Here is a 26,215-nt window from a genome sequence, read left to right on the forward strand (position 1 = left end):
ATGCAGCAATTTAACTCATTTCGTGCAGATAACTTTGATCAAAGCTGTAGAGCGCAACAGGGTCATGGGTGGGAGAGAGCCAGGGCTTACAGAAGTAATTCCAGGGGCACGGGCAAGAACATTTGATTTCCACGATGACCAAGTGTAAACATTTTGAAACACTATACAGTATCTCAAATTCTCAAGAAATGGAGGTAAGTGGGTTGTGGGAAGGCCCATAGTCCCAGCTGCCAGTACTCTAAAAAGAATGCAAGACAGATGACCAAAATATGCATCCTAGCACAGATAAAAGAGCCTTTCTAATGGCGTTTTAAGTACGCGCCTTTGTTTAAGGACAATCACGGTGCAGGGCCGGTTGTCCTGACATCAACCTTAAACAACTTTCCCCATTTCCTTGAGAATGGGCCAATGATATCAAAGGATGACATACGTGTCCTCATAAAAGTGTCATCAATCAGGAAAAAAATTATAGAATTATAGCTGACAATGATGATGGAATGGTTGAACTGGTGTCAAAGATAGACACTTGTAGCTTTGTTTGTCCCTCCAGTGACAGCGTTATCAGTGCAAGATCCTTAACTTTACTGATATCAATGCAAATGTTTGTTTGAGGTGGCTTCCTTGATTTCTTTTTCCTATTCTGATTTATTGATCCTGCTTCCAACGTTCATGAACAGTAGCTGTCCAACTTAAATTGGAGAGGAACTGAGAGAGACAGGGTCAGGCTGGAGATCCCACTCATGTCTCTCCACCACCAAATGCAACAGGATCGCAGTAGGGTTACTCTGTGGCTCAGGTGGTAGAGCATGGTGCTAGGTTGGAGGTTCAATTCCCGCTTGGGCCATATAGACTGAAGAATGTACGCACTCACTGCAATATAAGTTGCTTTGGATAAAAGCGTCATCTTTATCCTAGTCTACATACTTTTTAACATTATAATTTGCAAGCTGTTCAGCCAAATATCTCTTGACTGAGATATTATGCATGTTTCAAACTCTGCTGCTTTAAAAAAAAAAACATTCTCTCAACTTACTGTACACAAAATGTTCCCAAAACTTTGTGCGTCGTCCTCCATTAGATCATCGCCAGCCCTCAGTAGGGGCCTTGGGCCTAAGGACACGATGTTCTATGAAAGATGCAACAAGTGACTTAAGGAGGAACCTTTTTAAGCACAACTCATGCAGTATTCAGGAAGTCACAATCGAGAGGGCGCACTTAAATAGAGAACAGATTTGATCTAATGACAGAGTGGGGACCAGGGGAGGTGGAGTGGGCAGGACGCCATGCTTACGGTTTTCCCACATGGGGACCCGGGGCCGGACCGGGGGGGGTTCTGGCTCACATCCATTTATAGCACTCCTGGTGAGGAAATATTTAACCCTACTGATCAATATTTCAGTGGATTGCTCCTTGTGTCACTCCTCATCTGCTGCCTGGTGAAGACATGGCCATAGAGCCATGTGGAACAGTCACTTGGGCGAGCTGGGCTTCATAACTCCCTTCTCACAGAGCCCTCAAGAAAATGGGTCTTAATCCACCCATGGTGCCGGCTTAGGTCGCCCGGAACATGTTGCAAATGGTGTTAAAAGCATGTACTCGCTGGCCCGGTCTCAATATTTCATGAAATACGGCCCGCAAATTATCCCCCTTTCCTCCCCAATACCATTCATGCTGGCACAGGCTATGAATTAGTAATAAGGATCAAACTGTAATGTTAGCACAGATCAAGTATTTGTAAAGAAGCTGACAGAATGGGCTATGAGGCCCTATGAGATAATGTGTATGTAGCAAATCTGCTTGCCTTACATTCATTGGTTTATATTTCATATGGATTCAAACTGAAGTAACTGTGCAAGCAGGGAGCACAGTCTGTTTAATGCACGATCGTATCAATTCATATCAATAAGGCCCTTTGCCAAAGAAAGTACAGAACCAGAGAGGAAAAAACATTTCTCAAAAACGATGTTCTACATGTGTATTATCTTGTGGTAAACATCTAAATTATGTAGATTATCTAAAAACAAGAAATGATTGTGTTGATTTTCACACCATTGTACAGAGTATTATCATTTTAACCACAGAACAAATCAGGTAGTAACAGTGAATCAAAGTGATCAACCTCAGCGTAATCTTAGGGTAAACTGGGGACATAATTGGATTAAGTCTCTATGTGTGAGTTCTCATCTGATCTGACCTGAGCTGTTCCAGACCATGTCTCAGGCCACATATTGCTTATTACTAAGAACTGTATAAGGCGCTTTCACTCACCCTTCCCGTCCCATAAATATCTTTGAACATCACCTGCTGTCTCTATAGAAAGCATGTAATCATACTGAGCTTGTTCATACAGTACCATGCACATACCATTGTGTCAATCCTATGTGTAATATTAGATGTGATAGAGTGTCTGCCTGCGGACATTTGATTAAAAACCTTGTCAGTTTGATAAGGTATAAGTACTATGACTATTTTGAGTGAGCTTCACATAATCCGTGTGTAAAACTCGCAACAACACTTTCGCCAGAAAAGTAAACTTTTGAAGGCAATCACGTAGCTGCAGTAAACTGTGTCTCCGGTTATTTTGACCAAAACAAAAACGCCATGTTTTCCGTTTTGTTTACCCCGAGTGGTGGCCGGGCCAATTTGCCGTTTCACGAATTCCGGATTGCGGCTTTGGAGCCTCATTAAAACCAAAGAAACTTGCATCGTAGCGTATTTCTGAATTGGAAACCTCTTAGCTTCTCGACACTTGATTATAACACAGAGAAGAGAGAAGGCCTAGACATACAGGGTCAGCTGCAGCCTGACAGCACGTAAGGAAGGGTGGCAGTAAACAATGTCTCTGGCAATCACCAAGCCCTTCCCCAGATGAAGAGGACTGATAGCAACGAGAGGAGGGAAGTCCTGCTGCCTCGCCATCTCAGCTTCCGCTGTACTTCACGTCGTTCCAGAGTTGGGCTGTTTCAGTTTCAGTTGAGCTAAACCAGAGTCATGGGTTAAGATCCGAGTCATGGATTGACATCGAAAAAAGGGGCAGTCATCAATTCATTAGAATTTCAGTTTATCATCCTGAATTTGCAGGAGTAAAGCTGAAATGAGCTCCAGCTCGAGCTCGCTCTGCGCTGCCAGATACATGCAGAATGTCCCAACCTGGGAGGATTAGTAACCTTTTTTGTATAATTCTATTGAACCCTACCATGTAAAACTATCTGTACCTCCTACGTTTTCAGCCATCAGCAAGGCTTGGCCATGTGAGACGTGTCACAAACCTGTAATCCTATGCCTCTACTGTAACAATGCTCATGTGTGGTCTCCATGCCGATGATCGTGTCACAGTTCATCTCATATTGTTTGCAGACATTTCATTGAACGAACAAGCTTGAGATGGGTGTCAGCTCCTTCTTAGTGCATGGTCAAACAAGCACGGGTGAATCACATAACACTCTCAATAGACTCTCAATGCTATGGTGATTACCTCTGGAATTCACAGTGCATTTGCCCTTAACAAAGAAATCAGGTTGACTTATTTGGTCTTGCAATGAAAACTCAGTGTCGCTTAGAAGTTCACATGTTGTGTGTAATCTCTCTCCCTCTGTTTGGTACCTTGCTTGTATGGACTGGTCCCTCTGCTTTACGCGATCCACCCTTGGGGGAAAAATGCAGGGAGAACATTTATTTCACATCAGGCTTTGGCAGTGCACTGCCTGTTTTCCAGCTGCTGCTCTGCCTCTGCCCTGCTTTATGGCTGCTGGCTTCTGTACCACAGAGAGCATTGCTTGTTTGTGGAGAGAGTAATGTACCAGAATCTTTGGTTGCGTACATTTTTCGGTCACCTAAAATCTTTGCCCGACTCTCAAAATATATGGCTGGTGAGTGGTGACACAGTTCTAGCTTTTAATTCAGAGCATTTCAGGGTTTAACCCAGCCCCCAAGGTCAGGCAGCGGACATCATTTTTGCTCACATATTTACATGAACTGATTGAGATGTAATTGAAGGTTCCTCCATTCCATAGAATGTGGATGGGGAAAATGCAATATGTGGTTTTGTGTTGGAGCAAGTGACGAGGTAGGACCTCTCAACACCATTACTACTTAAATGCATTACAATTACACTGCAATATTACATTGTCATTATGTAATAACACGTTAATGCACTCTTGCATTATTGTAATAACTGTGTTACTACTTCATTGCACATTTCACCACATTTGTTGAAAAACTCTCCCTGTTGTTTTTTCCATAACAAACCAATTCCTCGTCTGCTTTATAAACCAAACTGTAACATCCAGTAGATACTTGAGGAGACAAGGCACATCTCAAACCACTCTCTTCTTCATTATTTGTTTATGCAGTAGTTTATGTAGGTTTTCCATGAGGAAGTCTATCCTGGGTGTCCCCACTGCAACATCACAGACATGAGGAAGTCTATCCTGGGTGTCCCCACTGCAACATCACAGACATGTTTATGTAGGTTTGCCATGAGGAAGTCTATCCTGGGTGTTCCCACTGCAACATCACAGACATGAGGAAGTCTGTCCTGGGTGTCCCCACTGCAACATCACAGACATGAGGAAGTCTATCCTGGGTGTCCCCACTGCAACATCACAGACATGTTTATGTAGGTTTGCCATGAGGAAGTCTATCCTGGGTGTCCCCACTGCAACATCACAGACATGAGGAAGTCTGTCCTGGGTGTCCCCACTGCAACATCACAGACATGAGGAAGTCTATCCTGGGTGTCCCCACTGCAACATCACAGACATGTTTATGTAGGTTTGCCATGAGGAAGTCTATCCTGGGTGTCCCCACTGCAACATCACAGACATGTTTATGTAGGTTTGCCATGAGGAAGTCTATCCTGGGTGTCCCCACTGCAACATCACAGACATGAGGAAGTCTGTCCTGGGTGTCCCCACTGCAACATCACAGACATGAGGAAGTCTATCCTGGGTGTCCCCACTGCAACATCACAGACATGTTTATGTAGGTTTGCCATGAGGAAGTCTATCCTGGGTGTCCCCACTGCAACATCACAGACATGAGGAAGTCTGTCCTGGGTGTCCCCACTGCAACATCACAGACATGAGGAAGTCTATCCTGGGTGTCCCCACTGCAACATCACAGACATGTTTATGTAGGTTTGCCATGAGGAAGTCTATCCTGGGTGTCCCCACTGCAACATCACAGACATGTTTATGTAGGTTTGCCATGAGGAAGTCTATCCTGGGTGTCCCCACTGCAACATCACAGACATGTTTGGCATTGTCAGAAGAGGTGTAGCCAACCAACACTACACTTGTTAGTTCACGCAAGGGATGAAGACACATAAATCTCAATCACCGACATAATGTTGTGCACTTGTGTTTAGAATAACTTTGGAATCTACTCTCAAGAATAATAACAGATACTAATCAAATAAACTTCATGTCCAGACCCGGAATTTTTGACACATGCGTGCACCAGTTAGGGCCAGTGATGAATTACCGTCAATTTCTTTGTCATATAATATTTAGAAAGTATTTATATGGATTATTTAACCTATTCATGGATCAAATGATCATGACACAGCTTTTTATTTTTTTTATGAATGAGGGGCAAACAGAATTGTCAAAGGGAAGCGTAAAATCACCTTATTACAAAGTATTTTTTCTTAATTACTGCATGTTTAGATAAGACAGAAACTGATCACTGCAGTTTGTCTGCTGATAAAACTCACTGTCGACTGATGAATAGCCTGAGGGTATTTCTGTGCAGTTTGCAGAAGGTGCATGTCAAACGTCAAAAATGGACGACATGTTCTCACAATTCAAGCTGCCCTTACCAAGGGAAAACATGCACCGTGTGCCAAACTACCTGTACAGAACAGGTGAGGAGGGAGCATTTTTTTTCCAGTCTGTAAAAAGAATAGGCCTGTATGACTGTGCACATTAATACTACTGCACACATCTATTTACTTTGAAAGCGTATCCCTCGAATTCTTACACATGACTTGGTGACTTCATCCTACACCAGGGAGCTGAGAATGCATGACTGACTCAGAGTGCTCAGCAGGGCTTGTCTGCTGCTGCAGCTGCACGCAAACAACAACTGGATACATTCCACTTGAAGTTGCTTATGAAGAGTTATATTGCCTTATAAACTCAGCGATTGCACCTCCAGGTGCCGTCACAGAGCATCATGGAACTGTGAAGCTATCTAATAAAGCAGGAAAATGCCCCTTGGCTGCGACATATTCACAACATGCCACAGCTTATAACACATCTACATTATAAGGTGTGATACATTTGTTTCTATGGTAATATAACATGGTGGAGGAGAGTAAAATGCAAGTGCTGCCCAACAGGGATCAAAGGAGGGAGGAGTTGTCAGGACGGATATTTTTACAGTGGCTGACTCGTGACAAGATCACTTTTACTCTTTATTTCTTTACCAAACTCACTGCTTTCATTTTTCATCACATTACAGTCCCTTTTATATTTCAGATTCTTTATTGTTTTACAAATATTAAGTTATCCACAAAAATAAAATAACTTAGAAAATAACCATGACCATCAAACATAAAAAATAATACATTTATGACATAAAATGCATATTGCTATGTTATATCCCCAAAATACACATTTTCCAGAACAAAATTCATGTGCAAACTACTAATCTGCATCAAAATGATCTGTGCCAATATACCAGCAACATATTTTCTTTTTTTGAACACAGACACAAGGTATTTGCTCTTGATAAATAACCCTGACGGACAAGGTATTCAATGAAATGCATTTTGACAGTTTCTATGGGGAAATTTCATTTTCATAATTAAACACACAACACAGACAACAGATGGACCTATTGGCAAAAAAGATACAGACAACCATAACATTTGCATTGAGTTTCAGGTTTGGAAGTAATAACATTAACAATTCATTTGTACAAACTCTACTGGTGGTTTTACAATTGACTTTATGACTTTTAATTGAGATAAATCTATGAGATACTTGTAGTGCTTTGTTAAACATTGACTATATCGTAACAGTTAGTGGTGTATTTCATCGGTAGGCCTCAGGGGAAGGACAGGCAGGGCGAAACATAACCAGAGTTCCCCACCGCTGTTCCATAGGAGCAGCAGAGACCAATAGGCCCAGTCTTTTCATTGGCTTAGCCTCAAGTCATTACCTCTAAACTCCTCAACTTGGCTCATGATGTTCCTCCTGTCCACTTTGTATGACGACTGTCATTATCATCGGGTCCTCTACAGAACTCCAACCAACCCCGCAAGAGAACAGTCAATAACAGCCAACACTCCGGTCTGTATTTATTTCTTTTTTTAGCAGTATGGACAGAGTATGACATGGCATACTGTACTGAGGGACATGGTAGCCATTTAGCCGATTTTGGTAGCCACTGGCCATGGAAGCCATTAGCAGATACATTTTTGTAACAGGGAGCATTACAAAGTCATCTGAATTTGTTAACGATGTTAACTTCTGGCGCTGAGTAAAGCAAGAGCAGACACAACATTCTGGAACAATCTCTTTCTTTCCTATCTGCTGCTTGTTTTTCTTTTTTTTCTTCTTAAATTACCGGAATCCCATGCAGTTGTTTTGTACAAACATGTAAAATAAAAATCAGCCATTTGTCTTTTTCGGAACCCTATAGTTTAAATATATGAGTGCTCAGTTATCAATATTATCCATGATATTTTATTACCTTAAACAAATTGAACCTAAAAACACTTTTTTTGAGATGAAAGGCAGTGCAGCTCCAGGCGCTCTGAACTACGGTGGTTGGACACATGCTGTGCACAGTCTGATCGTACACTTCTTTGAAGCTGGTTCTATTCCAGTCTTGTTTCGTGCTTTCCATTCTACTAATGGAAAAGGCAGTCCATTGCAAAAAAGGGAAGGGGGTATATTGCAGTCTTTCCCTGTTCAAAATAAGGTCCATTTCTTTACGTTTCTGTGTCTGTCGTTTCTTCATTTGCAGACACTGACCCACTCTGTTATCCTGCACTCTTCGCAGATGACGTAACAGCACCAGTGGAACTTGCAGTTGCATCGTTCGCTGCGCGTCTGCTGTAGGATGTTGTGGCCCCGCCCACAGCAGAGGCTCTCACAGTTGTCCATCCCGGGACTGGTCTTGTTACAGATCCGGCCCTGCGTCCCGGCTGAGTCAGAACCCAGGTCCCTCTCGCAGAAGTCGGGGGACTTCTCAAAGTAGACCAGCTCGTTGAGGTTGGCCCGGCGCCGGTGCGTGGGGTGGGCGTGGTCCAGCTGACCCGTGTTCCTGTTGTGGGCTTTGATGAGGGTGGCGTTGTGGAACCGTTCCTTGAGCAAGGAGCCCACCGCCCTGAACTCGGGCGTCACCTGCCAACAGGTCTTCAGCTGACAGCTGCCCGACGTTCCGTGGCATTTGCATTTCCGTCTCATGTGGTCCATCACCACCTGCACAGAGGGGAACAGGGAACTACAGGTTAATATCCTCCTCCAAACACCGGGCTTCGGCTACAGACCCACATCCATTAAATTAGGCAAATCAACCGCACTGTGTGTTCTGTGAAGACCTATTGGTCCCATGTCAAATAAGGCAATAGCTTACAAAGATATAGGTCCCATATCAAAACAAAGTCATATAGAAGCATACTAGTACATCATATAGAAACATACTTCTATAGAGTCCAAGCCGTAGCCATTTTTCATGACAATGCCAAGTTCACGTCCCGGCTGAGGATGTCCCTCCCACACTCTCCTCAGATCTCACATTCTCTCAACAATGCACTCGTCTGTCAGCCGGAGTTATAGACTTTTAGATCCAATTACCAACAGGAAAAGGGGCCACCCTCAGTACTGACAGATGCTCCTACACCCACCCCTATCAACAGGCACATTCACAAACACACACCTCCAGCACTCCCTCACACGACTCTCACCGAGGTGGCCTCCAAAAACAGCTGCCCAGGGACACATCGAGATTTAAAAGAAGAAGAAAAATAACTTGCAGGGAAAAGCCAAGTTTAGTCAAAGGATTTCAGGGCCCACTAGAACGAGATGGAACTGTGCTATTTTATGTGTGTTTTAGGCTCTTTCTCTCTCTCTCTTTCTCTTTTTCTCTCTCTCTCTCTTTTTCTCTCTCTTTCTCTCTCTCTCGCCTTGTTTTGAGGAGGAACCTCATGAAGAGGAGATCCTGAAAGTTGTTTTCCTCGGGTAGAAAACGACGACGTCGTCTAAACCACTCCGCTATTCAGCTGTGTTCTGATCCATTAAACAGAGCATCTTGACAGTTTGAGCCGAGGACATCGTCCCCCACTCTCACACTAAAGGTCATTTTTAACAGTTGCCAAAAGCAGATACATACTCCGCGGAGCAGCATGAATTGTTAAAGGGGCCTTTGGGTTGCGTGCTGTGGGTTTCCATTGCAGGGCCTCTTCTAGGTGTTCCCACTAGTGAACAGGGAGGCAGTGCTGTTCAGTGTGAATGAGTGGGTTGCAAGAGTGATATATGGGACCAGTTGAGTCATCCATTTGGAATTATGGGTGACGAGAAGGAACCCTTTAGATCTGGCTGATCTGGAAGCTAACAATGATCGATCACGACCAATCAGACCACCATCGCAAACCTGGGGGGAAAAAGCACGTTTACATGCCTTTTAAGCTCAGTTTGTACATCAGGGCAAGTTAAGTCCCCGAATTACATCCCTCTGAGTTTATATACACCCTGTAATTATGCAACACTAACCCACTTTTAACCCTTTAAGATGCAAACTGAACTGGGCACTGTAATTGTATCCTTACTGGAGTTGTTTTCATGACAGGTAATCAACTGTCTAACAATTTAAAGTGTGGGGAGAGGGAGATTATTTACACGAGGAAACATCTGTACCAAGCATTAGGCTGGATAGCCTCTATTTCTCCAAGACAAATATGGACAATCCCACAAGTACACAAGGATCAAGACAAACAGGTATGAAACCTCTGAGCTGTCACAGCTATAGGAAGTGGACCTGCCTGCTCATGCCATAAGTGGCCCAGTCAGTCTGACAGGAGTGCGGTCAGAGTGATCAGATGGAAGATTGTACCGTCTGATTGTTCCCTTTTCCTCCATGCCGTGTCCCAGGGTGCACCTGGGGGCATGAGCTGCGTGGGTGTGTCCATGGCACACAGGGAGGAAGAGAGAGAGAGAGAGTGTGTGTGTGCGTGTGTGTGCATGTGTGTGTGTGCGTGCATGTGAGGAGCGGCAGACTAGATCTCTCCTGGAAGCGATTTACTGACTGACTGACTGACTGACTGACTGACTGACTGACTGACTGACTGACTGACTGACAAGAGACGCTGATATGGCAGTGATTTATTGGACCCTGTTGGAAGCGGAACTCTGGTTTTAGAGTCTTACAGAGGCCCGCAGGCAGACAGGCCTGGGGGGGAAAGGGAGACGAACAGGAACTGATGCTCACTTCTCTGTCTGCAATGACCCACAGATTAGAGTCTACCTGGTCTCATTAGCTCACTGCTACCACTGCTCGTGTTGCCTGCCTGACATTTCTGCTTGTTCTGGTCTCCCTCTGTGGAGTAAATAGCCTATATTCATCGTTCTCACCACACCAAATCTTGGTATTCCTGTATCCTAAACTGTATGTTATACTTCCTTAATGCGTGAACAGATTCAATGACAGATTTATAGCCATGGTAAAACCTGGTGTCATACAGTATGTTACACGCTCCTATCCCAGACATCTGCCTGTCTGTCTCAGTGAAAACTGTGTGCTACATGTGTAGGTCCTATAAACTTACCCCGTAGTTATGAAAAGGGTTGTTTTGAAGTAATTGCCCCCAAATTCATTGGCAGACCACTGTTAGGAACACTGCCTGTTTTAATTGGGGAAGAGTGAGACAGACTCCTCTATAAAGTAGCACCAGGCTGAGATCAAATAAGACATATTGGTAGCAGATTAGGACCACAGGCGATACAAAGTACTGCATGGTCTGCAAAACACTCCAAGGGGTTAGGGTTAGGGTTAGGGTTAGGGTTAGGGTCTGAGTGGGTTATGGTTAGGGTTGGTGAGGGTTAGGGTTAGGGTTTGAGTGGGTTATGGTTAGGGTTATGGTTATGGTTAGGGTTGGTTAGGGTTAGGGTTAATCAACTGAGGGTTGGTTTGGGTTAGGGTTAGGGTTGGTTAGGGTTAGGGTTGGTTTGGGTTAGGGTTAGGGTTGGTTAGGGTTAGGGTTGGTTTGGGTTAGGGTTAGGGTTAGGGTTAGGGTTTGGTAGTTATATCTGCCTCACTGCTTTTACATCACAATCTAATGAAGGTACAGTACATAGGCGTCCTGCCTCATGTTGCTCAGTTCAAAGACATGTATCAACAACCATTAAAGGCAAGCAAAGCCGGGCTTTCAAAGAATACAAACAAAACCCACAGCGCTCAGCGTCACTAAAGTAAATCAAACACAAGCCATCAAAGAACAGTTCAATGGAGGCACGCAATAACTGACGCCGAACCATAATTTATTCTGAGAGGAACAAAATACTAAATGAGAGCCCTCTCTACATAACAATCATGTCTGACTGTAATATATCGCTCTCAGTTAATTGTACACAACATCCACAAATCTCATTTCAGCCCCTCCAATAAAATGTTATTACAACCATAAGCACTTCCACCTGCTGTTCCTCTAGTGGTGGGCATTTGTTGTGGTGCCTCCCCCCCAATCCCCCCCCACCCCCCATCTCCCCCACCCCTCCCCTCCCCCCCCCACCCCTCCCCCCACCCCCTCTTTGAGCCATAGCCAGACTGGTGAAACAGATCAAATGGACTAGCCTAGCCTAGCCTAGCCTAGGCTGCACTCACAGGCCAATGGAATGCTTCCTCCCCGCCCACGGGTTAGGATGCTGAATGCTTCTTATGTAGATCTAACAATCCACTGTAAAGTGTTGACAAAGGCCAGAACACACACTCACACACACAGTCACACACACAGTCACACACACAGCCACACACTCACACACACAGTCACACACTCACACACACAGTCACACACACAGTCACACACACAGTCACACACTCACACACACAGTCACACAGCCACACACTCACACACACAGTCACACACTCACACACACAGTCACACACACAGTCACACACACAGTCACACACTCACACACACAGTCACTCATGCAAAGTCGCACATGCATACCATCATTGTGACGAGCCCTGCTACATAGACCAGAGAGGGGCAAAGAGGGGGAGACAACCTCATTAGCCTACACATACAGAACCAGTCAGACGTTAGGACACACCTTCTCATTCAATGGTTTTTCTTTATTTTTTACTATTTTCTACATTGTAGAATAATAATGAAGACATCAAAACTACGAAGGAACACATATGGAATTATGTAGTAAACCAAAAAGTGTTAAACAAACCAGAATATGTTTTATATTTTAGATTCTTCAAAGTAGCCGCCTTTTCCTTTGATGACAGCTTTGCACACTCTTGGCAAGGTGTGTCCAAACTTTTGACTGGTGCTGTACGTAAGACGTAAAGCAGAGAGCTAGATGTCGCCCTCAGCGTAAGACACTCCGCGAACTATAGCTGAAGGTGTCCTGTGTAACGAAAGAATCGGTTCAGCTCAGTTTGTGTTGTCAATGGTTAGCCCCCAAACCCCTGCACGATCACTCCACTCTTCCACCTCGGCTGCCTGCCTGGCACCGCCGCCTCTACGTGGATGCAGCGGCCGCGCCACTCGGTCACGGCTTTTCACTGTCCTGGCGCCATGAGCTTCCCACCGCTGTCAGGACTGCAGAGTCACTACCGATCTTCCGCCGTAGATTGAAAACCCATCTCTTCAGGCGACATCTTAACAGACCCTCCTAAAGACCTCTTCACCCCCACTACCCCCCCTGTACTAACCCTAACCCCAACCCTTGAGACCTCTTCACTCCCACTTCCCCCCTGTACAAGTTCTCTCCTGTTAATAATAATAATAAAAACATTTTTTTTAAAAAGGGCTTCTGTTCATTACGACTGCCAATGGCCCCTGGTGTGAGCATTGATTACGTTGTCTTATGATGACTGATGGATAGATGATTCACTTACTTAAACAAATGTATTTGTTGTAAGTCGCTTTGGATAAAGGCGTCTGCTAAATGCCGTGAATGTAAATGTAAATGTCATGAACTTACCTGGCTGAGAGGTGTCTACACAATCATGACAGCTCTCTTATTGTAGCTGTCTACAGACTGTCGGACGTGATGCCAGCAGCATTTGTTGTGGGCGTGAACAGTTCCGATTGACTGATTCCAATGAAAATGTTAGTGAAGGAATTTACTACCCGTGCAAATGTTTCCATGTTATCGACATCCACTGTAAACATGTAGCCATGCAGTTGGAACCTCTCCCCTGAAGCATATTTTAAGCATTCATATCATATCAACAACACACGACACAGTAAATCAGTATCAAAACACCGACAACGTATTCAGACAAAATGATCCAAAATAGACGGATGTTCTTTGGCGAGAAGTCCCCTTTTTCTAGGACTTTTTCTCCCCCCCTGATAAACTTGTCTGAAAATCTGTATTTGGGGGGAGGGGCAGGGGGAGGGGTAGAGGGGGGAAGGAAGGGCGAATCTCTTTCTACTTTCCGCCGTGTTTGATGTCTAAAATCTTTTGCTGGGTTTAAACATCTGTTTCCAAACAGCCAGCAGCCACTAATTAGAGCTTTTAACAAGACTGAACGTCGTGAGAACCAGAGGGTGGGCATGAGGGGACATGCATACCCAACTGAAACCGCCACATTCCTCCACAAAAGACAGTTCTCCCTCTGTGAGGGGAGGGGGTGGTGGTGGGGGTGGGGGTGGAGGAGGGCATGAGGTATTATTTGAGGCCTCACCTGTCAGTGTTTTCTGTTTGATTGTGGTGTGGAGGAGGGGGAGGGGGGGGGGGTTCTACACTGTTTGAAGTCATCGAGGTACCTAGCTTAGCGTCCTAGCTAACACAGCTAACCTGGTTCCAGTGTTAGTTGTACTGTAGCCTGTAGTTCTTATGTCTCTTGCCTGAACTACATTGCATTTCCACCCTCAATTGTTTTCCTCCAGCTTTCATTAGGGTTGATATATGAGGTGTGTGGTGACAACTCAGCAGGCTCTGAGCGTGTGCAACCTGAACCTGAGGGACGAGTAGCCCATGCAGGCCAGACCCAGCAGCGTTGAACGCTACCTTGGTACTGTGTCTAATGCTTAATCAATTTGGTGTCAAAACACACACAAGTGGCGGTCAAGCACAGAGGCTTGGCTTGGATAAAACGTTGATATTTGCCTGGGTTCATTGAGTTGTCTTTACTGAAGCTGTTCTTGATGCATTGTATGTCAATTCCAATGCGCCATAGGCTAAGATGTACAGTACTGTGTTTCTGTTAGACACTCTCATGGCTAAACAAACTTGTAACGCTAGTTTTAACGCTAGTCTCCCTGTCTCTTCTTGTGATTCGAGTTTTTACAGTCTCCAAGTACAGTGTATCCCACTAGCAGGTACAAAAAGTCAGCTAGCGTTGCCAAATAGGGCTCTTGGCAAAAACAGTGTTAAAATTTAAATCTTCTCTCTCACTTCACACCCCTTGTCAGATCTATAGAAAATCAAACTTTAGGAGCTGCACTGGCATCTACGCTTAATATGGTTTGTTTCAAAACAACGTCACTTCCTGCAATGACAGAATAATGTCTGGTCATCCAAGTAAGCCACATAATCCTACTGCAATAAATCTTTGAGATATTATTGAAGATGAAATCTACAGTGTTCCAGGTTATTCCCTATTATTCCCTATTATTCCCTATTATTATTATTATTATTATTATTATTAGTAGTAGTAGTAGTAGTATTATTATTACTATTATTATTCAGGATTTTGAAGTTTTATCGTGACGTTTTTGTGTCCTGTCCTCTGCCTGTAGCCTGTATTGACGTTGCAAAGGCTCTTTGCACACTTGGTTTCATGGCTAATCGCGAGCCGCTGTGTGTGACAGAGGCTTTATCAGAGTCCCGTCTCATGTATTACAGCAGGACTATCATCTGACCCCGGTTGCTACGCGTGGCTGACTAACCCCACATTTGTGTTTTGTCTGGATAATCAAGGAAACCAGCGGTAAACTGATGGAAAGATACAAGACCAAATTACACAGGAGGAAACGGCGAACAATGAGCAATTTACTGCTCCTTCTGTGTGTGGCCCGTGCTCAGAGCTGAGAGCAATCAGAGCCCATCACTGGCATTTACATGTTCATCTCAGTGTTCAGTAGAGGTTCAGTAGCCACGGGTTAAAGGTCAGGTCAAATAGGTGAGAAATGTCCAATATATCAAGAGGGAATGATCAACAAATTTACTTAGAAATGTACAGTATTTGCTGAAGTGGTATTAGTACTAGTGGTAGTAGTGGTAGTAGAAATAGTAGTAGTAGTAGTAGTAGTAGTAGTAGTAGTAGTAGTAGTAGTAGTAGTGGTAGTAGTAGTAGTAGTAGTAGTAGTAGTAGTGGTAGTAGTGGTGGTAGTGGTGGTAGTAGTAGTAGTAGTAGTAGTAGTAGTAGTAGTGGTGGTAGTAGTGGTAGTAGAAAGAGTAGTAGTAGTAGTAGTAGTAGTAGTAATAGTGGTAGTAGTAGTAGTAGTAGTAGTAGTAGTAGTAGTAGTAGTAGTAGTAGTAGTGGTGGTAGTAGTGGTAGTAGTAGTAGTAGTAGTAGTAGTAGTAGTAGTAGTAGTAGTAGTAGTAGTGGTGGTAGTAGTGGTAGTAGTAGTAGTAGTAATAGTGGTAGTAGTAGTAGTAGTAGTAGTAGTAGTAGTAGTAGTAGTGGTAGTAGTAGTAGTAGTAATAGTGGTAGTAGTAGGAGTAGTAGTAGTAGTAGTAGTAGTAGTATTAGTAGTAGTAGTAGTATTAGTAGTAGTAGTCGTAGTGGTAGTAGTGGTGGTAGTAGTAGTAGTAGTAGTAGTAGTAGTAGTAGTGGTAGTAGTAGTAGTAGTAGTAGTAGTAGTAGTAGTAGTAGTAGTAGGAGTAGTAATAGTAGTAGAAGTGGTGGTGGTGGAGGTAGTAGTAGTAGTAGTAGGAGTAGTAGTAGTAGTAGTAGTAGTAGTAGTAGCAGCAGTAGTAGGAGTGGTGGTGGTGGAGGTAGTAGTAGTAGTAGTAGTAGTAGTAGTAGTAGTAGTAGTAGTAGTGGTAGTAGTAGTAGTAGTAGTAGTAGTAGTAGTAGTAGTAGTAGTAGTAGGAGTGTTGGTGGTGGAGATAGTAGTAGTAGTAGTAGGAGTGGTGGTGGTGGAGGTAGTAGTAGTAGTAGTAGTAGTAGTAGTAGTAGTAATAGTAGTAGTAGTAGTAGTAGTGGTAGTAGTAGTAGTAGTAGTAGTAGTAGTAGTAGTAGTAATAGTAGTAGTAGTAGGAGTGGTGGAGGTAGTAGTAGTAGTAGTAGTAGTAGTAGTAGTAGTAGCAGCAGTAGTAGGAGTGGTAGTAGTAGTAGTAGTAGTAGTAGTAGTAGTAGTAATAGTGGTGGCAATAGTTGTGTGATACAGAGGATAACCATTGCTATCCACATTTCTGTTATTTATTCGCTAATTGAGCAATTCTGCTCTGCTCATTTTATAAACAGTGCTCAGCTAACCTCTCAGCCCACTCCCTGCAGCTCCACCTGCCAGCTCTCAGGTCACACACTAATCTCACTCATATTATCCAATTAGTCCAACACCCCTATAATGACAATAACAATCTCCATGAAATCACCTACATGGGCTCAGATAACCACAGAGAGAACTATATGATTATGATCAGTGACATCACTCATGTCTCCGCCATCAGTCAGAGAAAATGAGCTTTGACGATGACAGTTTCTCCACGTGGAAAACCATCCACTACTAACTTTCCCGTCCTGAATCCAAAATATTGGCCATTGGTCACTGATCTTGCTTATTAGACAGAAGCTACACTGAGCAGAATGGAGAAGCTCCCTCGAAGCTCCTAAGTAGATTAAATTGAGCATGTGTAAACAGAACACAGTTGCTTGAACAAGCAATAATTATGGCTATGATTTCAAGAAGCACGTACAGTAAGGAAGGAGGCTTCTCGCTTTGAACCTGGAGGATGGCTGGAGATGAACTATGCAGATGAGAGTTGTGAAGGCAGTCATTCATGTGAAACTACTATTACTTAGAATATTGCTCATACTACTACAGTATGCAAATATATTGCTACAGTACATTGTTGTCCCTACAGTACCTGTCAGAAGGTTGGACACACCTTCTCATTCAATGGTTTTTCTTTATTTTTTTTATTATTTCCTACATTGTAGATTAATATTGAAGACATCAAAACTATGAAGGAACACATATGGAATTATGTAGTAAACAAAAAAGTGTTAAACAAACCAGAATATGTTTTATATTTTAGATTCTTCAAAGTAGCCACCCTTTGCTTTGATGACAGCTTTGCACACTCTTGGCAAGGTGTGTCCAAACTTTTGACTGGTACTGTACATTACTACTACAACTAATAAAACACACTTTTATTACCTACAGCTAGTCTTCAAACTCCCAAACAACATGAACTGCTACTTCCGTTGCTATGATTCCACGCTACAACAGTCCAAGCATAAACATTACATAACAAGCTGAGAGAGTAACCCCCACTCAGAGGGACCACACACGCAAGCCAATTGCATCAGGTTGAGAAATAAGTGTGTAATCTGTATTGATAGGCCAATACAGACTGAGCCAGTACAATTAGATCACACTGACGTTATGGTTGGGATTCGAGCCCTAAATCCTGTTCTTTCTTCACCTGCTATCTCGGGCAATTTGTTTTTCCATTAAAAGTCTACAGTCGTCTCACAGCTCAAGAGCAGAGAGAGAGGGAGAGGTGTGATACACATTGCTGAGTTTTATGACATACTTATGCAAGCATGTATGCACACCTGCACACCTGCACACACACACACACACACCTGCACACACACACACAAACACACAGACATATTGTAACCCGCAAAAACAGTAGCCGAAAACGCCTCCTCTCACCTGCCTGCCAACTTTGTTGTTGTGCAGCCTCATCCTGGCATGGATGTCCTTGTACGTCTCGCGGGCGTCCAGGAAGTCTCGCGAGAACTTCTCCCCAAAGTCCACGTCGGGGCTACAGCCGCCCCACTCCCACGAGTCCTGGGGTCCGGGCAGGTCGGCGGGGAAGTGCTCCATGACGCCGTGCACCATGCCCTTCCCCCGGTGGATGGCCTCCAGCTGCAGCCGGTTCAGCTTGATGCGGAACGCCTCCTCGTCCCCGCGACGCTTCTCGTCGCAGCCGCAGGCCTTCAGCTTCCCCATGGAACAGGCGTTGGACACGGCGTGCACCACACCCGCCGCCGCGATGGCGTACGCAAAGGCGCTCTCCCTGAAACCTGGGAGAAGAGGAGAAGACGAGGACACACACGCACACACAGACACATACACACGCGCGCACACACACACACACACACACACACACACACACACACACACACACACAGACACACGTGTTTAAGCAGAGTACCCTCCTCCTGTATTCCTTTGACTCCCTCTTGTACGGTGCAGAGGCCTACAGCACACAGTAGATCACTATCTGTTGTCATACGAGCCCTGATGGTTGCAGAGATTGACTTCAGCACCAGGACCAGTACACTGTACACCCCCACCCACCCACCACGGCGGAGTCCAATGGCAATTAAGGTGCCAGATAACACTTGCCTGTCTTGAGGAGCCTGAAATGGGAAAAAAAATGTACAAATCCCCACCACCATCCTCCAGGGATCTGACAGCGATCAGAGAAGCAAGGCTGGCGGTCGCAAAACATGCAGACATGAACCCCATTGTTAATCCCCTTTAAAAAGCCTTTTTTCCTTTATGGAGATCCCTGCAGCATGTCTACCATTAACCTGGCTACTGTTGGCAGCCGTTTGATCTGCTGCGATCACATGCAGGGTCGGCGGCAGCACAACCTCTGAGCTCTAATCATCCCAGTATGGGCTGCTGCCTCTCCGCTCCGCTCTGTCCTGCCACGCAAGCCAGGCGGGCGGCTGACACAGTCATGCAGAAGCACAGATACGATGGGACAAGTATTGTGGTAATACTTTAAAACTAACTCCCCCGAACTGTTTCGAAACACTGTACTGTGCATGCTATCCATGAAATAGGATAGCATTTGTAAACACTTGTAAACAGTTTGGAGAATTGTGGTTCAGGGTATACGTAGAAAGCATTTCGAAACATTTAGGAGCGTGTAAACGCATCTTGGCACTTGGAAAGCTGTTACAAAGCATATGGTAACACTTGACAGTACATTCTCATGTACACACACACACACACACATACCGTAGGTGGATTCACAGAGTGTTTCTGTAATGCTGCACTGTCTTAACATTGCCTCTGTGAGTTAATGGGCCCGGGCTTTCTTCTGTCCAGGGCGACCCTCACTTCCCCAGTAAAACACTGAGAACATTTCACAACAGGTGTCCATGCTCTTCTAAGTGTTGATCAGAAGTAACAGTCGTGTATGTATGATACCCTGAGGTCCTATGAAACCTGCCCTCCCTCCTCACAATCACTCTAGGGAGAGATGGAGCTTTATAAAAGAAATATGTTTAGTGCACTTGAAAGAGCTCACTCAAGTCTTTATAGTTACAGCTTGAGGGGAAAGCCTATGACTGTTTTATTTACCGCTATTGGTCCTGTCGAGATGCTTGTTGTTCCCGTTCAAACTGTTACTGCAGTTTATGACGATAAAACTGATTTATTTTATGATTTATTCTTCTGTGAGTATCGAAACAGCAACTATAGCAGACAATCAATCAATAAACTGTGATTGATCTGTTTTATTAAAGAAAAATACATACTACTTGGTTTAAACTGTTGTACTGTGTACAGCATGTGTGTTAGACAGTATCAAGGTGCTTTGAGAGTAACTGAAAATGCCTCTGTGGCTCAGTTGGTAGAGGACGGCGCTAACAACGCTTAGGTTGTGGGTTTGATTCCCGCTGGGACCATATATACTGAAAAATGTATGCACTCACTGCAAAGTAAGTCACTTTGGATAAAAGTGTCAGCTAAATGGCTGACAAAAAAGTGTCAGCACCGTCTGTTGGACGTAGATTGGGGCTTGTCCCTTTGAACACAGCTTTGCCTCACCTCTTGAAAGTCCACCTTAAATGGATTGCATTTGCATTTTTGGCATTTAGCAGGCGCCTTTATCCAAAGCGGCTTACAACAAACACATTTGTCTCAGAAAGTGAATCATCTATCCAACACATTTGTCTAAGAAAGTGAATCATCTATCCATCAGTCATCATAACAAAAAGTAATCTAAGGTAGGACCAGGGGCTATTGGCAGTCCCAATGCTAGAAGAAGGAAGAATTACTTTTTTCTTTTCTTTTTTTTTCTTCCTTTTTTTTCTTAATTTATTTATTCATTTATTAATGAGATTGACTAAAGAGAGCTGCATTGTTAAAACTAGTCAATGCCTGGAATTTGCAGAGTTTACAGAGAAAATGCTCCTCAGGGTTTGGAACATGGATCCGAAACAGTATAGTTGAATGGTGTTAAATTAGTCTCGCAGGGCCAGACGTGTTGCCTCCCACAAATTGCATAATGATCCGGCATACCGTCTGGAGGCTTATTGTCTTCCAACTCCTATAGGCGGAGGGGGAGGGACATGTCTTATCTGTATTAGTCTTCTGAATCTGCTTGTGTCTTATCGTCCCCTGTACACAAAATGTGTCGCTAACTTCTAGAAGCTTGCCGAAGTTAGCTGTCTGCACTAGCTATAGAGATTTAATTCGATTTAGATAGAGAGTGCAATTTCAACTCTCAACTCATGATTTGTCGGTAGAGGTGTCTGTCTGGAGAAGACCCTCCCTGGAAGATTTTGTTCTCCCTCCTGGAAGTTCTTAAAAGCTGGATCCATTATTTCCAGACATACCGCATTAGCTGCTACGGATGGCTCGACTAGTGTTCAATGGATAGACACACGCACACACACACACACACACACGCGCGCACATACACACACACACACACACACACACACACACACACACTCACACACACACACACACACAGACAGTTTTTTTCCCCCTCTCCATCTTCCCATGATTCCATGGGGGACGGATGGCACTTAGATGCAGCCAAGAGACACAGACATGAAAATGCTGTTTTAGATTTCCTCCCAAGCAGGCGAGAGACCTGGAACAAATCAATCTAACAAATAATTTAAAGTGAGAGGCACGCCCGGCTGAACTGATGGCTGAGGAAGTGGGAAAATGAATTAAAGATTAAAGAAAACTGTCACTTTGTGTTACAGAAACCAGCTAAACAGGTTTATGCTTTTGCCACTGAGAGTTGGGGAAAGTGCTGATAGCAAATTCACAGCACTTGCACCGGCAGTGAGAGTAGGAACATTGGGCAGCCCAGTCTCAATGCCTTTTTAGCCTAGTTTTAATTCAGGCTAACGTAGGAATAGGGCCCCATAAGGCTGTTGGAATACATCAACAAACAGATAAGCGCTTGAGGTAAAGAGGATATTACATCAGTTTCCTGTAGTAAAATTAGATATCCAAACAAACAATTACACGGAGAATGCCTAATATGTTACGTAAAATCCATTCCTGAAAGGTCCTAAAAATTTAAATAAGTTGTACTTGTTTCCCATTGGTCTTCTACGTTAACCGTCCTTATTCATTTGAATCCATTATAAAAAAAACGTACAAAAAGACAATATATTCCATGAAATGCAGGATGCTGTCGGATATGCAACTTATATTAATTCACTTTGCATTTGTCTGGTATATCCACATGCTAATGTGTGAATCACATCGTTTGAGGAGGTTGTTTATAGCAGTCATTTAGAGTTTCTATGCCCGAGGCAGAACATACCTAAATGCCAGAAAACCAGCACCTTTGTTGCTAATAATGATAAAAATCTTGTTATGAGTCAGCGCAGAGTGAAAGTTGGAAGCACGAACATAGGGGCACCCCTTCTAAAATGGGGAAAGCTCATAAGTGCGGTGTATTAGTCATTGAGAACAATTACCTTTCAAGATAACTTCACTCCATGGGTGAGTTTCCCAAAAGCTATACACTGTAACTCTAAGATCATCATTCGTCCAACTCCTACAACAGACTGGAGATGGACTTCCTACGCTTTGGGGAATCCCATCCCAGGTCTATTCGTCTGAAGGTGACGACTCACCTCTTTAGGAACATAAAACTATATGGGATCTTGTTCCTGGTCTTCCTGGTCTGGAGGTTCATTCTCGTGAATCTAACCTTTATGAAGCCAGTACATCAAGAACAAGTTTTACTAGAGTTTTACTCCCTGGTTCAGTATTCTGTACAGTTGGTGACAACTCACCTCGTTTAAACACCATACTATCGTATGGGATCTTGTTCCTGGTCTCCAGACTGGAGCAGTTCCACCTGTGTCCTCTGAACTGGTGCTGGCACTCATGGATGGCGATCTGGATCCCCTGGATGGCCGAGGCGGTGACATCGGGGTTCCGCATGCACACCTCCAGCTGTTTGCGGTTCAACCCCGGGAGTGTCAAACACACCGTGTTGGCGTTGAGAATAGGGTCGATGTTAGGGATCTTCAACCCTAAGATCTCGTTGGAATCTACCCTGAAACACAGAAGACGATGTTCAGGTGTGCCCTTACAGTCATTGATTGATACTTCCTGTCACATAAATCACCTGAAGCACAGTCGTGACAGGTGTGAGGAGTTCTGTTACACTCCTGGGAGCGTTTGATGTTTGAAACAATTAGGATTCGTTATGTGCTTAAAGGCCAAAGTGCGGTACCTATGAAGAGGAAACTGAAAGTTGGATTGTGATGTTTTATTTTGTTAGTGCTCTGCAATTTGAGTGTGTTGCCTTCTGCGCGCGCGCACACACACACACACACACACACACACACACACACACACACACACACACACACACACACACACACACACACACACACACACACACACACACACACACACAGACAAGTTCCTATGGGCTCTAGCTCAGGGTGTTCATTACATGATAATAACATTTCTTCAGAGTTGTTACACTGTAGTACCAATACAATAAATGTGATATTACATATGTAAAATAACTATTTACAGGTCTAAATAACTAATTTCTACAGGTCAATGAACTCTTCATGAAATATTATTTTGTTAAATATTTATTTTGGATATGGAATGGGGCAGTGTAGTTGAATGGTGGGCCATGGCAGAACAGTGAAACAAACACCTAGTTGTTAGTAAATGTTAAATTAAAACTCAAGACCTGAGGTCAGGAAAAACAGTGGCAATGAAAAGTCACAAGAACACATGAGCACATGTTGATATTTTGTAAAAGGGCAACTGGATCAGAAAAAGTACACATCACTGTATACCAGGATAAATGCAGGAAATATATAGATCTAACCAATGGTATAAGAACTTATATATAAGTTCTAACCAATGGGAACCTTTATCTCAAGTAATATAATCAAAATGTGTGGACATGTATGACATAGCATCAAGTTGACTTGCATTGAACACATACCCTATAGTATCAACATTGTAACTGTTAATCACATCTTTATCATTCCATAAAGTAAATGAGACATCTCCATGTGTAGTCACGCTTAGAGTCAGATCTTTATAATAAGAGTGATCATGTGTACATATATGACACTTTAATTTGCAGTTATGATAGTGTAACATGTTTATGGTAATGAATTATGGTAAACAGATGTACATACCAGATCTGCTAAATTGAAGAGTTGTTTTGAGGCATTTACAGTTGACTATTAATTACACAGTACATGGTTTGCAAATTATAGCAACGCCTACAATTAAACTACCAGAGCCTATAGCGCATACATTGAGGTACAGGTAAGGAGATTTGAATCAATCTTTGAATTAGCTACTGCATGAAATATAATAGTCGGGGATAGCAAACTTCTGTTCATACACTGGAACCTGAAACATCAGATGATTTAGGATGTGATTAATAGCTGAATAAAAAGACCAGTAAATTGTTTAAAGAAAGTTTAAATGCGTCTTATTCAAATAAATATGCGGGTACAATAGTAGACCCCACTTATCAACTCACCTTTTATCGAATAGAGTTATGAGCATCAGAATACAAGTCAGGCGGAAGATTGGGCATTCCATTGTATCGTATGTTTGCAGATGGAGCGCGTAAAACAACTTATATCTCCTTCCAAAACTGTGCGCTTTCTCAGAGGAAAAGGTCGGTCCACTCCGGAGTTCTGCGCGCCGCGCTTTGAGGGTGACAGGTCCAATTGAGTACAAGTGTGGATCAGATTTTAGATCTGATAAAAAAAAAAAACGCAGTCAAAGTGCTGAATGTACCTCACGAGTGCAGGACAAGTGATTCAAGGAACGACAGCGCTAATCTGCGGTATCTTTCAACTTATTGAATGAAAATATAAGTTGGAGGACGCGACTAAACACTTTGACTGCTATCTCACATCTGTACAATTGCCCGACAGCTCCGCCAAGATATTTGCATTGGAATACATCCGAAAGCATTGAGAGTACTGACAGCACACTATCTCGAGTCTCGTTGACTTGTGATGTTTTGCTTATGCTGATAGCATTCTAAACTACACCATTTAGCAGTTTGCCAGCCCACTTTTACGTCACTCAGGAGTGAAGTACAGCGGCCGGGAGAGAAGGACAAGTGTCTTGTTAGGAGGTATTGAGATCCCCCGGATAAGAGGACTGACTGTGCCCGTATCTGCAAAGGGACAAAGCAGCACAGATTATTGACTTATCTGTAAGCTATAATGATGATAATGGGTATGATGATGATGGTGGGGATTATGATGATTATTATTTTACCTGAAAACATAAAAAAAAGAAAAAAAAGTGTGTATGCTCATATGTACACAAATTGCAGAGGTTTATATATGATTATAAACCCTGCATACAAGAGAGTAGTAGAACAGCATACATGTCAAACAGCTTTCAAAACTTGTATGAATGACCCTTATGTCTATTAACCCCTATTTACCATCAAATTTAAGTTGACTTGAGTCATTCCATTTTCCAATGACCTGGGGAAGTGTTGCAGGGGGGAGGAAACTTGAATTGAAACGTGGATGTATTAATTTACTTCTACTGTAAAGAAGGAGAGGGATATACAGTGTTATTTTACTGTACAGTATGTAGATGTAAGTCCAGAAAAATAACCGGACATGCAGGATGCTCAGTGCTGTGAGGACCTTGTGGGATGCAGCAATCCAAACTATCTTTCTGACAGTTCTCTCAAGATGTGGATTCATCAAGTAACCTACTGTATCTGCCCGTTGCCCAACACTGAAAATATCCCTGAATATGAGCCTGAAACGTAATGTTCAACACAGCGCTTTATGACGGCACTGTTTTTCTTTAGTAAACTCAACCATGACTTGTTCAATGACTTGTTCAAGATGTACATCAGCCTCCATTGATCTGTTCTCTAATACCATGTGGCTTAAACGACCCTAAACCAGAGTAAACAGCACCCCTGTTGTTCAAAGCCGTGTGATATCATTCATCTTAGAGCCTTTATTAGACGAGCAGGATGAAGAATCAAAACCACAAAAGACCCTGCTGCCACCAGTGTAGTGCATTCTGTCATTGTGAGGTCACCAAATGAGTTCTTATGGTGAGAGCAGCCCTGCCTGGCTGGGGGTAGCGGGATGGCAATGGTCCCACACTGTCTGTTGGGGACTACTATGGATAACCACCTCTGGGTACAATTACTCCTGAGTCACAGTCCTGCCTTGTGTGAGTCAGTTATGACTTTCCTCCAGTCAAGAACGTTACAATGGACGTGTTTCCTTGGAAAGAAGAAATTGATGGCAAGATGTTGCAAGCTCAAGAAAAACAGAAAAATACAGCTCCCCATCTGGAGTGTGTGGACCTCTGCCAGAGTGAACTGTAGTCAAGACTAACACACATGGAGCCTAATTGTTTCCCATTGTTCGCTTGGGATTCAATTTTTGTTGTATTAACTTGATGGTAAGAGATGTGGGAACTTTTCTGCTGGTCCCAGTTCAACCTAGGATAGTGTCCAGAGACCTAGGCTGCTTCCTACCTCTATGAAAGGTCTTTTCCAGTACAGCACATTATTTGCCTGAGGCCAGACTGATGAATTGCTTTGTTTCAGTGCAGCAACATTCTGGTCAGGTCGAGTCC

General features: G+C 43.5%; 1 protein-coding gene across 1 annotated transcript; it reads right to left on the minus strand.

Annotated features, from left to right (window-relative positions):
* Positions 1-6,475: 6,475 nt before the first annotated feature.
* wnt10a (wingless-type MMTV integration site family, member 10a) lies at positions 6,476-24,475 on the minus strand. The gene is made up of 4 exons (XM_083681471.1): positions 24,120-24,475; positions 22,384-22,649; positions 18,026-18,399; positions 6,476-8,435 (listed from the first exon to the last, which is right to left on the minus strand). Exons 1-4 carry the CDS (start codon positions 24,179-24,181, stop codon positions 7,968-7,970), a joined length of 1,170 nt encoding a protein of 389 aa, XP_083537597.1. The 5' UTR covers positions 24,182-24,475; the 3' UTR covers positions 6,476-7,967.
* Positions 24,476-26,215: the final 1,740 nt, after the last annotated feature.

Source organism: Argentina silus (genome assembly GCF_951799395.1).
Source record: "Argentina silus genome assembly, chromosome: 12".
NCBI classification, from domain to species: Eukaryota; Metazoa; Chordata; class Actinopteri; order Argentiniformes; family Argentinidae; genus Argentina; species Argentina silus.